Source organism: Acomys russatus, chromosome 19 (assembly GCF_903995435.1).
Source record: "Acomys russatus chromosome 19, mAcoRus1.1, whole genome shotgun sequence".
NCBI lineage: Eukaryota > Metazoa > Chordata > Mammalia > Rodentia > Muridae > Acomys > Acomys russatus.
This window is the reverse complement of record NC_067155.1, coordinates 63,370,902-63,388,465: the sequence shown is the minus strand read 5'-3', so window position 1 is coordinate 63,388,465 and position 17,564 is coordinate 63,370,902. Positions and strand designations below refer to the sequence as shown.

The 17,564-nt window shown below is 51.5% G+C and overlaps 1 protein-coding gene across 1 annotated transcript in view; it reads right to left on the bottom strand.

Annotated features, from left to right (window-relative positions):
- The window catches only part of Myo18b (myosin XVIIIB), a 200,747-nt gene that overhangs the window by 13,390 nt on the left and 169,793 nt on the right, over positions 1-17,564 (bottom strand). Inside the window, 2 exon segments of the mRNA XM_051162160.1 lie at positions 13,483-13,620; positions 14,605-14,649. Of these exon segments, the coding sequence (XP_051018117.1) occupies positions 13,483-13,620; positions 14,605-14,649 (183 nt within the window).

Sequence of the window (17,564 nt, the reverse complement as noted above, 5' to 3'; positions counted from 1 at the left end):
ACAGTGTCCCTAGACCATGAGGGAACAGGCTCATGATTTTGAAGTGAGCAGGTCCTTTTCAGCAGGACGAGAGAGTACTAAGTACAAAGGGGAGATTATCAACTGGGTCACAGTGCGGCGCGAAGGATAAAGGGGGATTACCAACAAAGGGTGGCAAGGGCGGCGGTTGAAAACCATTTATCAACATACCAGTTGACTGGCTTCGAAAGGTCAGCTTCTGAAAGAGAGGGGATCCACTTTCCCCACAGAGAACTTGTGTCTAGATTAGGCAAACATTTGCTATAGATCCCTAATAAGACAAAACTGGGGTGGGATATGGGGGAAGGAGCAAAAAAAAAAAAAAAAAAACCTCTCATCAGACTCTTTGTAGAAGATGACCTTGGTTGAAGACAGGTGGAAAGGTTCGTTATGTGGGGAACAGAGACTAAAACTGAGTGTGATACTCGTCATCTCCACTAAAACAGCTGCTTTTTAAAAGCGGCAAAAGGAGGTTGGTTCCTAGGGCTCAGAACACCAGCGACTCTGTGTTGCCACTTGGCTAGAACTGACAAGGGTTGCAGCGCTCCCGACAGGCCTGGTTTACAACAGCATCGCCCTGCAGTGGAGGTACATGCACAGCTGCTCACTTAGGAAGAGCCTAGATGCTCACAAATGTCCCAGAAAACCCCGTGGACCAGGCTGACTGGCAGAGGAGGAAGAGGCCAGGCAGAGACTGATGGCCATCCAGGTGCTGAGGGAGGATCAGGACAGCGCTGGAGGCCACCACAGCAAGACAGGAGGGCTCCCACAGTGAGGGCAGGGGGAAGGGTTGTCTTAGGTTCAGTAGAGGTGGGCTGTGGCCAGCTAAGTTGCTCTGGCCTCTGAACATCAGTGGGGGCCCCATTCAGCCCCATGTCTGCGATGGTTGGAAGTGCTCAGCTAACTGCATGACTGACTTTACCCACTTCCAAGAGTAAGTGGGTAGGCCACTGGACACGAAGGGATTGACGATGACTCAGTCGGTCCTGAACACAGATAACAAAGTTACCATGTACTCATGGAGGCACTGCAGGGAAAGCTTCCTTGTGGAAGGGCTGCTGTCATGTGGGTCCTAAGATGTCTGGCAGTGTCCGCCACCTATGCACCCTAGATACTAGCAGCTACTGCCCCTGACATGGTCAACTTCGTCCTGTGGTAGGAGATACAGACCTTCCTGGAATTGTTACCGTGATGGACCATAGCACCCAGGATGTGACAAGCTGTCAGTGTATACAAGGCTGCCTCCCAGCCTCTCACACTAAACACAAACATGGAAGGAGGGAGCCTGGTGCAGGAAGCACACACGAGGACGTCCATCTCCATTAAGTCCAAAGACGCAGCCAGAGCCTTAGACGTCAGCACAGGGAAGTTATCTCTGCAGAGGGAGGAGACCAGGCCTTCAGTGGGCCGAGAAGGCTTAGGTGGCCGCAATGACACAGCTCTGATTAGTTTTGGAATGTTTGGTCAGGATGTACCTGGCTGTATGTGCGTTTCAATAACAAGCGTATTTAACAAAACTTGAAGTCAGTCAGACTCCAAGAGGAGGTTTTGATCATTAATCATTAGTGATTGGTTCTAATGGTTGGCAGTTAATTTAGGTGAGCTTCGTGTGTGTTTGTGTGTGTGTGTGTGTGTGTGTGTGTGTGTGTGTATGTGTGTGTGCATGTGCGCACCTATGTGTGCACTCTTGCTCACACAGATGCACAGACTTGCTTGTGCAGGACAGAGGCTGCTATCTGGCATCTTGTTCTAGGATGTTCTTCTCTTCTGAATCCAGCTGCCACTGAGCCTGGAAGCATCGGTTCGGCTAGGCTGTCAGGCCGATGAGCACCAGGGACCCGACCGTTTCTGTCTCCCCAGCAACATGCAGCCACACCAACTTTCTATGTGCAGCAAGCACTTCACCCACTCAGCCATGCCCCCAGCCACCCCACCCCACCCCACCCCGCTCCCATTTCCTGAAAGTTTCATGGGCCTCACCAGCTAGAACTCAGGCTTCTACACAGCACGGAGCATGGCATCTCTTCAGGAGTTCCATGGACGAGCCCTGCACCCACCTCAGATTGCCTTGGTCTCTCTCACCGGTGCTCTGTCCACAGCCTGGGGCCGAGGGTTGGCACTGAACACTCCCTTCTGAGTCTCACACCTTCCCCGCTGACCGACCCCCTAATATTCATGAGTCCATAAAGGACCCTCAGGCCTACAAAGACACAGAACCCTCTTCATGACAGGCTGCATCAGCAAGGATGTTCTGAGTGCATTAACATCATCCTGTGCTCTACTCCTAAAATTACAGAGATGGGTAAACACTGAGCTGTAGAAACACGGTTGGCAGAGAAGACTAGCCTGCTTGGAGAACAAGCTTTGTGAGCTAAGACCCATCCACTCACATATCTATAATTAATGAGCTAATTACAATTGAGTCTTATCTAAGCATGGAAGTGAAGACCCTCCTGACAGGTCTTTGGCTTTAGACTAGGGCAGAGTAATTGCATTTCCTTGAGCAATACAACTTTATTTTACAAACAATACCCTGTAATTTAGACCTTTTTACTAATTCAATTCAGCCAAATAAAACACAACCAAGTGGGGTTGGAGGAGGGGTTGGCAGTGTTAGTATCTAACTATATTATTTTCTTTAAAAAAAAAGATCAAACCAAAAGTATGGGCGGAGTGCTTATAGAAAGCAGTCTCCACCTACTGGCCCAGGGGAAGGGCAAAGCTGTAAAGCCATCTTTTAGCCAGACTAAGGGGTGCCATTCAGTCACACAGCAGTAATTAGAGGAGATTACACAGCAATTAAGAATTTCATGGTTGTCTGAGGTAGAAACCTTTATAGACTGACCTCCACAAGCCCCCTGTGCTGTGACACATCCACAGGAGAGAATACAGAGAGAACTCCAGATGCCCCAGTGCTGACTATAGGCTGACTGACAGGTTACCAGTGCTATGGACTAACTGACAGGTCACCAGTGCTATGGGCTGACTGACAGGTCACCAGTGCTGACTATGGGCTGACTGACAGGTCACCAGTGCTGACTATGGGCTGACTGACAGGTCACCAGTGCTGACTATGGGATGACTGACAGGTCACCAGAGCTGACTATGGGCTAGCTGACAGGTCACCAGCACTGACTATGGGATGACTGACAGGTCACCAGCACTGACTATGGGATGACTGACAGGTCACCAGCACGACTATGGGATGACTGACAGGTCACCAGCACTAACTATGGGTTGACTGACACATCACCAGCATTGACTATGGGCTAACTGACAGGTCACCAGAGCTGACTATGGGCTAACTGACAGGTCACCAGCACTGACTAGGGTTGACTGATGGGTCACAGGTCACCAGAGCTGACTATGGGCTGGCTGATGGATCACAGGTCACCAGTGCTGACTATGGGATGACTGACAGGTCACCAGAGCTGACTATGGGATGACTGACAGGTCACCAAAGCTGACTATGGGATGACTGACAGGTCACCAGAGCTGACTATAGGATGACTGACAGGTCACCAGAGCTGACTATGGGATGACTGACAGGTCACCAGCACTAACTATGGGTTGACTGACACATCACCAGCATTGACTATGGGCTAACTGACAGGTCACCAGAGCTGACTATGGGCTAACTGACAGGTCACCAGCACTGACTAGGGTTGACTGATGGGTGACAGGTCACCAGAGCTGACTATGGGCTGGCTGATGGATCACAGGTCACCAGTGCTGACTATGGGATGACTGAAAGGTCACCAGAGCTGACTATGGGATGACTGACAGGTCACCAGCACTGATTATGGGCTGGTTGACAGGTCACCAGCACTGACTATGGTATAACTGACAGGTCACCAGAGCTGACTATGAGATGACTGACAAATCACCAGAGCTGACTATGGGATGACTGACAGGTCACCAGAGCTGACTATGGGATGACTGACAGGTCACCTGGATCTAAGGAAGAATGAAATCTGAGTGGGGAGATTCTGTGCTCATGTCTATAAGGTCACCAAATGGGGTTACAAGCACTTCATGTCCCCCATCTTGTCCATTGCCATAAAACCACTCCCCCACCTTCCCCCCATGAAAACCATTCTTTCCTCTTCAGGATCATTTTATGGCATTAGGTGAGGTAACTTTTGTCTGCTCCCCCAGAATCTCCATAGCTTATGGGGACTCACCCAACATCCAGGCATCAGGTAAGAACACTGAAGCCTGAGGTGAGAGTGGCTACGTTTGTTCTCCCCAGCTGTCTCCTCAGGCTCAGGACCCTGGGGTGGAAGGAGAGAGAGAGAGAGAGAGAGAGAGAGAGAGAGAGAGAGAGAGAGAGAGAGACAGACAGAGAGACAGACAGAGACAGAGACACAGAAGGAGAGGCAGAGACAGAGAGAGACACACACAGAGAGAAAGAGAGAGCTATAAAGAGAGAGAGAGACAGACAGACAGACAGACAGAGAGAGAGACAGAGAGGGACAGAGACAGAGAGACAGTTTCTTTAAAGTCCACCTTTAACGTGATTAATATGGTACAAGCACACACTTGACCTCTGGCCTCAGGAGCCAGCAGAGGCTGGCACAGCAGGAAACCAGGTCCTGTGCTGACTCAGCTCCTGGACCCAGCTACACATGGGCCTCGACCTCTCCTCTTAGATTTTCAAGATGGAGGAGACAATATGTCTTTTTCTTGCTTGAATAAGTTGAGTTGGTTTTAACATCACCTATTTCTGCAAGAGAGCCTTGCCCAGGACTGCAGGCCAGAGTTTCAGATTTTTCTTAAATTAAGCATTCACCTAGCAGATGTGTCTAAGCAGAGCAAGCCCTCTGACTCAGAGCTCACCCAGACCCCATTTCCTGGCTGAGAGAGCTGCTGGTGAGGCACCTCTGTGCTTCAGCCACGGCTTCCTGCACCAGGAGCCCGGCACAGCCTGGCATGAAGACCAGGGCTGGGGCATTGCTGCATGCCAGCATGGCGCCAGGCCTTGCATGGTCAAGCCATGGCTGGTCATGCTTCATTATGCAGACAGTCTGTGAATCCCACCTCATGGTGAAACTGAAGGTGAGAAACAGGGCAGAGCTTCACCGGATCAATCAGGCAGCGGCTGACAGAGATCGAAGCAGAAATCAATCCAGCTGGGGGGAGACACACTCTGGAGACTCAACTGTGGATCCTCAGGGCCCACGAAAAGCCAGAGGAGACGGTGTGTGTATGTAACGCTATCACGCCATAGCAAGATGGGTAGGGACAGGACACTTCCCAGAAGCTCAAAGGCCAGCTAGCTGGGCACACATCTGTGGACATTTAGAGACCTTGTTACAAGTGGAAGGCAAGAGCCAACAGTGGAGGTTACCCTCTGACTCCTATGTGTGCCCCACGCCACACATGTGCCACCCACAGCTCACAAAAGAGAAGTCACATCTACCGGCCTTTCCTCCATCCTTCTAAGCAGACCCCTGGCCAGCCTGAGTTTACCTTCTCAGGCTCCTGACATGCTTTTTGCCCAGTTCATCCCAGGAGATGAACCCCAGACCATCTCTCCCCCGACACCCTGTCACATTCCATCTGTTCTTTGTCACATTGCTCAGTGCTCATTCTGTGACACGAATCAGTGGGTCCAGCCAGAAAACCTGCCCTCGGCTCTAGGTCTCAACGTCACCCTTTTAACTGGCCAGGTGAGGGACCGACCCTCAGATGTCTGCTCTCCAGTCCCTTGCCTGTACATGGATTTTAAAAAGCATCTATTATGTGCCTGACACCATGCTATATGGTGAGGCTCAAAGGGCCAAAGACAAGGCTTGTGGCCTTTGAGGGGTCAGAGTCTAGTGACAGAGGCCAGCGCCATTCAGAGCCCATCCACATCACAGAAGAGCTGCAATTGGTTGAGGGACATTTATGAGGCACAGAGGAGGGGCACCTGACTAGGCAGGGACTGAGGAGCAGCTCCCAAGGCAGGAGATGCGTGAGCTGAGCCATGAGGCCAAGGAAGAAGAGGCAATCAAGGCGACGTGACCCCACTAGAGCAAAGTCAGGCAGCGAGCAGAGAGGAACAAAGCAGAGGTCACAAGAAAAGACTGCAAAGTCACAAGGAGGAAAGGGGACCAAAGGAGTTGATCATAAGTGAACAGTGGGCATGGCCACGGTTTAATAAAACTTTATTGACAAAAACAAAACGAGGGCCAGATTTGGCTTATGCCCGTGGTGTGAGGGAGTCATTGAAACCAGATTATCACTGCCGAGGGACCACAAAGACTGAAGTACAGAGAAGGCTATGGTGGGGAAGGTTGTGAGGTGTTTGCTGGAGTCCAGGAGAGGGATGATGACCACTGAGTGACAAGTGCTGGGATAGCTGTGAGTGCAAGGAGCCAGGTAAAACAGGGACACGACTGGGGTGACTTGGTGAATGACAGAACCCCTAGTGGGCATGGATGACACAGGTGGGGGGGAGGATGTTTGCCATCACCACATCTTAGGAGACAAGAGGTGTGAGAAACACGTTTCTGAGTGGCTGGGGTGAGCAAGCTAAGGAAATTCAAGATCTGGGGTGGGTGGAGGGAGACACAAGAGCCACTTGCTAGACTTGAGCAGTTTGTAGGCGGGGGGGGGGGGGGGGAGGGGACAAAAATCACAAGAGAGCGAATGCTTGTCCTCAGGTGAGGAGAGAGAAAAACAGCCAAGTGGCTACCTGTGCCTGGACCCCATAGCATTTGTAGAGGGGATGGTAAGAAAAAGGCCCAGAAAGGGGTGTTTGAGGAGAACCCGAGGGGAGAGACTTGGGCATGGTTGTGAACACAGCTCTACAGAAGGCTGGATGCTGCCAACACTAAACACCACCAAGAAGAAGACAGAGTGGGTGGTGGGCTCTCCAGTGTCTCCTTGGAGTTGCTGGCACAATACAAAAGTTCATAGTGGCGCACACCTTCAATCCCAGCACTGGGGAGGCAGAGGCAGATGGATCTCTGTGAGTTCAAGGCCAGCCTGGTCTACAGAGTAAGTTCCAGGACAGCCAGAGCTACATACAGAGGCCCTGTCTCAAACAAACAAAACCAAACACAAATAAGCACAAACAAACAAACCCAAAAGGAAGAAAATTCCAGTGAAGTGGTGGGGGCAGGTTTGGGGATGAGGCAAACTGAGGCACATACATGGAGAGAGGACGTGAAGATGAGCCATGCAGACCTCCTCTCTTTTGAGGAGCCTGGATAGGAACAGAAAAGAAAGGAATCAGTCAGACTGTGAACTGATGGGCAAGGCAGGAAAGAGAGGACCTTAGAGGAAGGAGGAAGGGAAGGTGAGGGTGCACTGCACGAGAGGGCGGGAGGGGTGGAGCACAATGTTAGCCGTCCTGAGAGGGGCCGAGTGTGCAGTATAGCCGACTGAGGAGGACTGTCAGTGTGAGACAGAACCTGTGGCCAAGGCTCGGGCTCTGTTGGGTGTGGAGTGAGTGGCCTCCTTGGGAAGCCCTGCTTGTCCTAGTGACAAAAGGCAAGAAAATGAGGGAGCTACGCACGTGGCCAGGTTCCGGAAAGGGAAGGTCTCTGAAGGCAGGAAGTCAGGAAGCCAGTGTTGGACACAGCAGGAGGCAGGGAGAGGCAGCCCTCACCCTCACTCCTGGTCAGTCCTGAAGCCCCTGTGCCAGGTGTCCTGAGAGGGCTACTGGACCGAATCAGCTGCTGCCACCAAGCCACGGGCTCCTCCTCTGGGACCACGGAGGTAATTTAGTGTCTGTCTCCAGTAGGGCTCCGATTCATCAGTGGCAGCTGCTGGGCCCCAGCTGGCCATAAGTCACAAAGCTGTGGGCGTATTTCTCTGGAGTTGACATCCTCTTGTAAATAACATGCCAATGCTCTCAGATCCTGGAGAAATCTGCCCCCCCCCTCTCTCCCTCCCTCCTGTTTTTTGGGTGACCTTCCTGTCCCCCCCCCTCTTTCTCCCTCCCTTCCGTTTTTTGGGTGACCTTCCTTTTCAGCTAAACCAGAAGTGTCCAAGAAGCTCATTGCTGGAGCTCTGCCAAGCACCAGGCAAGATGGGGCTAGGTGGGCAGGAGCCCTCCCCAATTCCCCAATCCAGGGTGGGACATGGGGCCTTAGACAGCTATTCAAGTTCAAAACACAGGTACAGACATGGATTTGTTGAAGCTTGCCGTGTTCGTGGTAGGCACCTGAAAAGCACCAAAAGGTGAAATATGATCATCATGGCTAAGTACAGCCACTTAGGGGCCCTGTAAGGAAAGAACCCAAGGTGTCCTGTGGATGGAAAGACACCGTGAGAATTTACAGAGAGCATAGAACGCACAGTATATCAGCTCTGCCTTCTAGAAGCTCACGCATGTGCCACCTGCTCTGCGTGCCAGACATGCTTACCAGCATACAGACAGAGGCCTGGGAGGGTGGGCACCAAATGGAAGAGGGCTGGCCCCTCTGATGGAGAGCTAAGGTTAAGGAGGGGGCAGGGGGGTTGGTCTTCTGTCTACACTTCCTATTTTTCAAACTATTGAGCGATTTAGCTAGAATGGCCATACACACCCATGCGTAAAATGGTCCTAAGAGGACTCATTCGGCTTCATTCACAGTAATGGAGAAATTAACTCCTTTTTCTTGTACAGATTCAGTGTTACCCTTCTTTTCCTCTCCCAACTTTTTCAGACAAAAATCTAATACTGCCCTCATTATCATAATAATGATATTTACTCCGTTATTCAATTCCTTTCTAGTGGAGATTTCTTTTTAAAACTTTCAGTTCAAGACACTTTAAATCCAACCACAGATACGTCTCTAAAACTGGACATAGTTTTGAATTCTAGTCTCTTGTGGGGAGGAAAGGGAGCTTAAAATTATGTGCAATTACACTGGGATACCAATGCAAGAATTCTCCAGGAACCATGTGAAGGAAGTCTCTGTAACTGTGGTAAGAGGGGGCAGAGAAACAGCCATGGTGGTTAGCATATTCACCAGAGGATTAGTTTATTCACCAGGAAATTAGCATATTCACCAGATGATTAGCATATTCACCAGATGATTAGCATATTCATCAGGTGGTTAGCAGATTCCTTCTTCGGCCTTGAAAATGGGGTGCAGTAGTTAGTCAAGCTCAACTTGACAGGATCTGAAACAGATCTAGAATTTGGGATAAGGGTCTCTGGGAGGGTCTTGTGAGATTATCTCAACCCTGGGACCACGCTCCCTGACTGAGATCCTGGGCTATAAATGGGGAAATAAGCTGAACCCTAAGATGCATTTGTTCAGAGGCTGCCTCAGGGTCCTGTATCCTCAGCATTACAGTGGAAAGATAGATGAAAGATAGATAGATAGATAGACAGATGATAGATACATACATAGACAGACAGACAGATAGACAGACAGAAGAGATATAAGTAAGTGAAAATTCCCAGCCTCTGAGCCATCCTCACAGTCGATGTGGGTGACATACCTTCATTTGCAGGCCTCAGTTTCTCTGTTTTTGTGGTGACTGAACTAAATCATCCCAGAGTTCCCGTCCGGCTAAGGATGTGTGGAACCATCAGTTATAAGTACATTTAAAGGAAGGGGGGAGGTGAGGATGTCGCGATAGGGCCGTTAGTGGGGGTGTAAACTAGAGCAGCCACTCTGGAAATCAGTCCAGAAGTTTCTCAGAGACTTGGAAACAGAACTTCCGTGTGCCCCAGCTCAACCACTCCTCTACGTCAGCCCTAAAGTCTCTATCCTATCACAGAGATGCCTGCTCAGCCATGTTCACTGACGCTCTATCCACAGCAGCCAGGGAATAGGTGAACCTCGATGCCCATCAACAGGAAGGGGTAAGGAAAGTGTGCTAATACACAGTGGAATATTACTCAGTCATAAAAAGTGAAGTCATGAAATTCACAAATAAATGGATGGAAATGGGAAAAATTACAGTAAATGGCATCACCCTGGCCCCCAAAGACAGATTTTGCATGACCGCACTCATGGCGGCCTTTACTTTGAATCTTTTGCTTAACCTGGAAGCTAGAAACCCAGAAACAGGCTCCTGGGGATGGATATTTTAAGAGAAGGAGGACGGTAAGATACAAGTAAAATGAAAATGGAGGAAGTGTAGCGGAGATGGGGAGGGGAGGGTACTGGGGAAACAAGACGCAAGGCTTGAGCAAGACGAAGGACGAGGGGAAGGCTGTGCGGAAGCCTAGGATCTTACTACGCAAAGAAAAAGTCAACCAGAGGAGACAGTGGAGCGCCGGGTGCCGTGAGAGGAGAGCGATGGGAAACCCAGGGCCAAAGGTTTAAGTAGAGGTAGGAGAACTGGAGAGAGGAGAGTGGGGTCAGTAAAAGTAAGGATACATGAGAAGGCCTTGGAATCCACTAGTTGATAATTTAATTAAGAAAATTTGATACGTGTGTGCACACACACACACATGCATGCACATGCACACGGAGTTTAAACGGAAGTTCTCTACATGGGAAGACAATGCTACTTTTAGAAGACATGTATTAGGTGAGCATTTTACTGCCAGGCACGGGATACCTCCTTAGGAGTCACTGGCCCAGAGACACCCAAACCAGCATAAGCTGTCGGCACTGCTCTTGGTTGCCAGTCGGGTCACTTGCAGAACACAGAGAACCAGAAAGCTCTCTCCCGCGGCTGGCTTACATACACCAGAGGGTGCTGTGCAGGCCAGAGGGGCAGAAAAGACCTCAGTGACTTAACCACTGCTGACCCTTAAGGCTGCAGAGCCAACCTGCTGGCAAAGCTGCCCGTTGGTGCAACCGAGGCATGACGTTTATGGGGGAACCAGCCACCCGCTTTCTGGCTGTACAGAAGGCCTGCTCTGAAGGCGGGCTTTCGCACCTGGCACCATGAACCTGGTCAGGCACTCACAGCTGGGGCGGGGGCAGGGTGTTGTCACAGGCCTTAGGAGGGACCCTGAAATGCTCACCCCGCCAAACTGAACTAAGTACTCAAGAGCGTGACGGCAGCTAACGCAGAGACTCTCAACTGCCCAATGTGTCCGGTATGAACTACGCTGAGCACCCAGCTGTGGCTGGGTCATCCATACCAACTTCCCGCCACCCAAGGCTCAGGAAAGTCCTTGGAAGGGGAGGAAGAAAAAGCCCGAGGATGGGAGAGAAACTGACTTTTAGGTAGCTATTGCATCTTGCGGTTCACAGCAGCCGTGGTCACCCACACACGATCAAACCTCTGCAGTTCCAACATGGGCGGAGGAAGGACCCCTGAGGGCCCACTCCTATCAGAGGTGCTACTGGCAGCTGATGGCTCCTGAGGGAGGGAGAGCCACACCCTTCTTATGGGGGGATGTGTCCCCTGGTAAGTTGTCCATGCCCCAGTGGATGGACACACGTCCAGGGTCACATATAACTGGACTCGGGCTTATAACAAAAGTAAGTAAATGCTACAAAGACGTGAAACTTGGAGGGAGAGTGTGTGAGCCACTCTGGGGAGTTGGAAAGACAGAGATGGACATGATGAATATACATTGCATGATGTACAGAACTTTTAAGTAATAAAAATATAATTAAAGGAAAAAATAAAGAAAAGCATCTCAGGGTTACAGGGCTTCACACCTGAAGTGCCACGCTGAGGGAGCTCTTACCTAACCTCTGCTGGCTATATCCAGCGTTGAGTAATAATCCTACGGTGCCCTTAGCATGAATGACCGGGCAGGCTGCTGCTGGAGTTTTTCTCTACCAGGCCATCAATCTGAGGTGCTATTGTGACGCACATTCAGATAAGAGCTTGGGAGGAATCCGAGCCTAAGTTCAAAGCTGGGCCCTTCCTCTTATTTGCTGCGTGACACTGAGTAAATTTTGGCCCTCTCTGAAATACAGCAAACAGTGAGCTACTGTAAAATGCAGTTCATGTTTTGGCTCCAACCTCCGAGCTGTGGTTATTCATTCACTCGGCTTGCGAGCCAGCCCTGGAGACACAGGCATGAAGAGTGCAGGCAAGGAGTCCCTTCTTACCAATGTGCCAGCCGCTGTGCCACCCGCACTTCCACTCCGGGATGCAGCTGACCTGACCCAGGACTAGCAGGGGACAGAGCAGGGAGCACAGGCGACACCGGAGGACCCTGCCTGGGCCACTGGGGATGTCCTGCCTGCGTGACCTGCCTACCCTCTCTGGCCCTCAGATCATCTTCTGTAACGGGTAAGCAGAGCCACACAGCTCCTACAATTCCTCAGAGCACCGGGTAGATGTCTGTGCTTCCGACACAGCTACTGGTAGAGCTCTGTCGAGATGCTAGCTCACTTCAGAGAAGCCAGCCTGTGTAGCTGTCATCTCATAATTCCTGACAATGGCCCCAAATTCCTTGTGAGGACACTTGCTCCAACTCACACAGCGGATGGGCCATGACACACCCCGGTATAACTTAGTTATGCACATTGGACATTACGGGAACGGGCATCCACTTTCTGGCTTCTCCACCATGTACAACGCTAGGGAAGACGTGTCCTCATCCACAGTGGGACAGACCCATTCTGTATACTGACAGCTGTGCCACCGGATAACCCGGCTCTTGTGAGCACCCCAGATACCCCATTCTTAGAGCTGAAGTGGCTGTGAGCTGCCCAGCGTGGGTGCTGGGACCTGAACCCAGGCCCTCTGCAGGTGCTGTTACACTCTTGTCCGCTGAGCCATCTCTCCCAAGATTATAAAATCCCACTTAACGGTCAAGATAAAAAATAAAAACTTCTCCATGAGAAATACAGCTCAATACATCTTTTTTGTTTGTTTGTTTGTTTTTTGTTTTGTTTTGTTTTGGTTTGGTTTGGTTTTTCGAGACAGGGTTTCTCTGTGTAGCCTTGGTCATCCTGGACTCACTTTGTAGACCAGGCTGGCCTCAAACTCACAGCGATCCGCCTGCCTCTGCCTCCCAAGTGCTGGGATTAAAGGTGTGCGCCACCACGCCCGGGGAGAAATACAGCTCAATACATCTTTTCTTTTCTCCCCCCGCCCCCCTCCTATAAAGTCAGTAGTTCCCTGTATTACAAGGCTGGCTTCAAATTCCTCAGCTCACAAAATCCTCCTGCCTCAATCTCCAGAGCAGCTGAGCTAACAGGCATGGCACCACGGTACCCAGGCTCTAGCTCAGTTTCCATTATGACTCCAGTCAAGAGCGTCAACCGGAGTGAAACGGAACTGTAACCGACCACACGTGTTTATAAACTGAAGAACCTCCAGCATGATGCCTGAGACAGGAGCGACGATGAAAGGCCTTGGCATCCCTCATCCACGCCGCTCTATTCAAAGTCATCGATTAGCCGTGCGGCGGGGAGCCACGTGGTACAGATGCACCCTAACCATCATCGGAACCAGAAAACAGCACCAGACGCCACAGTTCTCACCACTTAGAGCCACACAGTTGGGAAGTGGCCACTCGCCCGCCCCCCAACGCCCCAGCATAAGAAGTGGAAGTCACAAGGGTCAGGCTGTCGGCTATAGCCATGGCCACACCGCAGGCTAGGCTCTTACCTGGGGCTGAGCTGAGAGCTGCCGACGGCCGACTGTCGAGAGGGGGTCCGCACGGTGTCCATGGCCAGGGAGAGGGAACAGCTCATCCAGGACCGCAGGCTGCCCTCTGGCTGGGAGCTGGTGACAGAGGCGTTGTCCCTAGAAACCCAAGTTAGGACACTGATCACAGTGGCCGCCACAGCAACCAGACCGTCACCACACGCCGTGAGTCTGGGCCCCCACAGACTGCGCTACATGCAATGCCACAGACAGGGAGCCGGTGCTGGCCTGTGACATGGGATAAGTATGTGTATATGTGTGTGTGTGCATGTGTGTGCGTGTGCATGTATGTAAGAATGTATGTGTATATGTGTGTGTGTGCAGGTGCATGTATGTGTGTGTATTCATTTGTGTGTGGATGTGTGTATACATATGTGTGTGCACATGTATGTGTATATACACGTATGTGTGTGAGTGTGGGCATGTGTGTGAGTGTGTGAGAATGTATGTGTATATGTATGTGTGTGCATGTGCACGAGTGTGTGTGTTTATGTGTGTGAATGTGTGAGTATATGTGTATGTGTGTGCATGTGTGTGTATGTGTGTGTGTATGTGAGAAAGCATGTGTATATGTATGTGTGTATATATACATGTGTGTGTGTCTATGTGTGTGAATGTGTGTGAGGGTGTATGTGTATATGCATGTGCATGCCTGTTCAAGTGTGTGTGTGTGTGTGTATGTGTGTGATTGTGTGGGTAAGAATTATGTGTGTGCATGTGTGCATGAGTGTGCATATGTGTGAACGAGTGTGGGGCATGCATGCAGAAGTGTATGTGTGAACGAGTGTGGGGCATGCATGCAGAAGTGTATGTGTGAACGAGTGTGGGGCATGCATGCAGAAGTGTATGGTATGCTTGTATGAATGGCCCCTTGCACACGTAAGTATGTGTCGCTAAATCAGTCACCATGGGACACGGCTGCATACATGAACTTGACGTTACTCCTGTCCTCAAGCTTGTGTTCTAGCAGAGCCGGTAAATATATCTGTGAGCAGCCATGAAATAAAGGCTCCATTCACACAACTACGGGGGCGGGGGGCGGGCTAGGGCCTTGCCTGTGTAAGGCCACGTCAGTTTACTTACTCCTCTTTCCTGCCACGGCTGCCACAGTCCACTGCCGTCTGGACACTACAAGGAGACACAGGACAAGGCTGTCACGGCTGTACATATGCCTGGGCTGGCACCCCGTTTCCACCTTAGCCACTGTGAGGTTGTGGGGCCTCTGAGCCCCCGCCTTCCTTTGCAAACCGGCTGGCTAATAACACACAGGCCTCTGCCTTCCAAGCCTGAGGCTCAGAGTGAGGCAGCCATGTTCAACACGGTTCCTGGGGAGCGGGAGTAACCATCACCAGTGCTCTTTAGAAACATGGCGGGGGTGGGGCTCTGATTGAGAGCACAGGATGCTCTTCTAGAGGACTGGGGTTCAACTCCCAGCACCTACTTGGTGGCTAACAACCATCTGTAACGCCAGTTCCTGGGGACCCAATGTCCTGTTACGGCCTCTGAGGGCACCAGGCACCCATGTAGCGAACAGATACATATGAGGCAAAACACTCAGGCATAAAACACACACACACACACACACACACACACACACACACACACACACACACGCTCACGTGCGAGGCCACTGAGCTTCCAACCCCAGCTTTGTAGAGACCACAAGGCATGGTGATTTTCAGTGAGTCTCAGCCCCCATGATCATAGGCCCCTGCGTCTCCTCCAGCTGGGCCTCCAGCCACAGTGTCCGCCGGGCAGGTCTGAGGCAGATGTGCCCGTTACTTCTTGTTTCTTCTTCTAAAGATCTGCCACCCCTGGTCAGGTAGTGGTGGCGCACGCCTTTAATCCCAGCACTCGGGAGGCAGAGGCAGGCAGATCCCTGTGACTTTGAGGCCAGCCTGGTCTACAAAGCGAGTCCAGGACAACCAAGGCTACACACAGAAACCCTGTCTCGAAAAACTAAAAAAAGATCTGCCACCCTAGAGGCCTCATCTTTCTGAGCACCTGTCCCCTTGTAGCCCATGAATATGTCTTCCATGGTTTTCTACCCCAGGACTCACAGATCAGAAACCCAGAGGCTGAAGTCAGTTCAATAGCAAGGGGGGCATCGTTCCACAGCTGTGAGCTGGATCCAAACATCACCATGCCTTGTGGTCTCCACAAAGCTGGGGTTGGAAGCTCAGTGGCCTCGCACGTGAGTGTGTGTGTGTGTGTGTGTGTGTGTGAGAGAGAGAGAGACAGAGACAGAGAGACAGAGAGAGAGAGAGACAGAGACGGAGAGAGAGAAAGAGAGAGAGGGAGAGAGAGGGAGAAAGGGGGGGACAAGAGAACACGTGTGTGGGTGTGCGTGTGTGCACATGTATGTATGTCCGTGTGTGTTCTGAGGCCAACCTCCTTGTCCCTCAAGAGTCGTCCACCTTTGCTCTTTGAGTCCGAGTCTCTCACTGGCCTGGAGTTTACCAAGTAGACAGTCTGGACAGCAAATCCCAAGATTTGTTGTCTCTGCCTCCCCAGTGCTGTCATCACAAACACATGCGTCACAAACACGTGCTGGCACCCCTGGCTTTCCACACGTTTGTCTGTTGGCCTTTTAAGTGCAGCAAGCACGTTGGGTTGCTGTGTTGTGCCCCGTCCCATCCCTATTTTTACTGTAAGGGTTTTGCCCATCGCTGCCTCTGCTTCTACAAGGCACAGCTGCTGTAAGCCTGCGCTTCCTGACCCGGCAACAGCAAACAAAGCTGCCTTTGGCTGGCACTGGAGGTGAAGGCAAGGTGAAACCAAGCCATGGCCTCACTACATAACGCACGCATCAGTGAATGACTTTAAATACCTCCGAGACTCGGTTTCCTTCTCTCTGATAGGAGCCCAGAGACCGTGCGAGGGCAGCGAGTGCCAACCAGTAACAATTGCCCCCCAGAAAGGGTACCACACAGGACAGCCCCCCTCCATTTCTACACTGTTGGAAATAGACACAGTGAAGAGTGGAAGCTCTGATTCTGTCAATCTACCTCGTCGTCTGGGTGTTGGTTGCAATTATGCTCATGAAGACGGAGGACAAGCTGCACAGCATCGTTTAAAGACATGCTAAGGGGCGCAGGGGCCCATGCTGTGCCTCTAACTGGGTGTCAGCCTTTCTAGATGAATGGAGAGCTCTCTCAAGCTCTTCTTCCAGGCCAGGACATGTTTATCGCTCCTGGGGGCCAGCTACAAGAACAGCGCTGTGGGGAGAGTGCTGGCCTTTCACGCAGCGGGAACTGCACATCCTGACCAGAGCCAGCACTCAGCAGTGAGTTGCTGACTCACGGTATATCCTCCGAAGGCCAGTCTCCAGTTCCATCCGGGCACTTCTGGGTCCCCTCCCAGCCTGATGTCAGACTGGGCACTAGAGCATGCGTGTTGGAGAGCACCCAGCGTCCACTCACTCCGTCTCTATGGGCATGCTCACGCGCATGGGCCCAGCTGGGCCTGACACGCTTCTATCTGTGATTCTGAAATCAAGGATAAATGTAGACCCCTCCACACCCTACTGCATCCCCAACCAAGGGAACCGGCAGAGCAGCTGCAGATCCAGGGGGCCAGGAATAGATGGGGTTTTCTGTTGGCCAGTGCAGTCCTCCTTCCATGATTACTGCACACACTCTGGGCCTCGGGGAGGCAGGAGAAGGGCGGGGGGGGGGGGGGCGCAAACTGAAACATCACCGATAATCTAAAAGGTTGATACTACAGTCTGACAGTGCCAGGCCCTGCTGCAGAGCCGCACAGGCCTAAGCACTGCTGCACGCTGCCCGACTTTCTGAGCACGTAGCCCGGCTCCCGGCCTGCGAGGCTTTCTCCATTAAGACCTAATTCCAGGTGAATTGTGGAACTGTGATTTGGCATAATGTGTATGGGTCTCTCCGCATAGCAGTTGGAGAGTTAGCCTTTCTCTCTCGTCTCCCCTCCTCCCTCTCTCTTCCCTACCCCAGCGGTCTGAATCCTGATGGAGAGTTTATAAAGCATCTTGGACCAATCTTTCAGGCTCCAATCCAAACCTCTTACTCAAG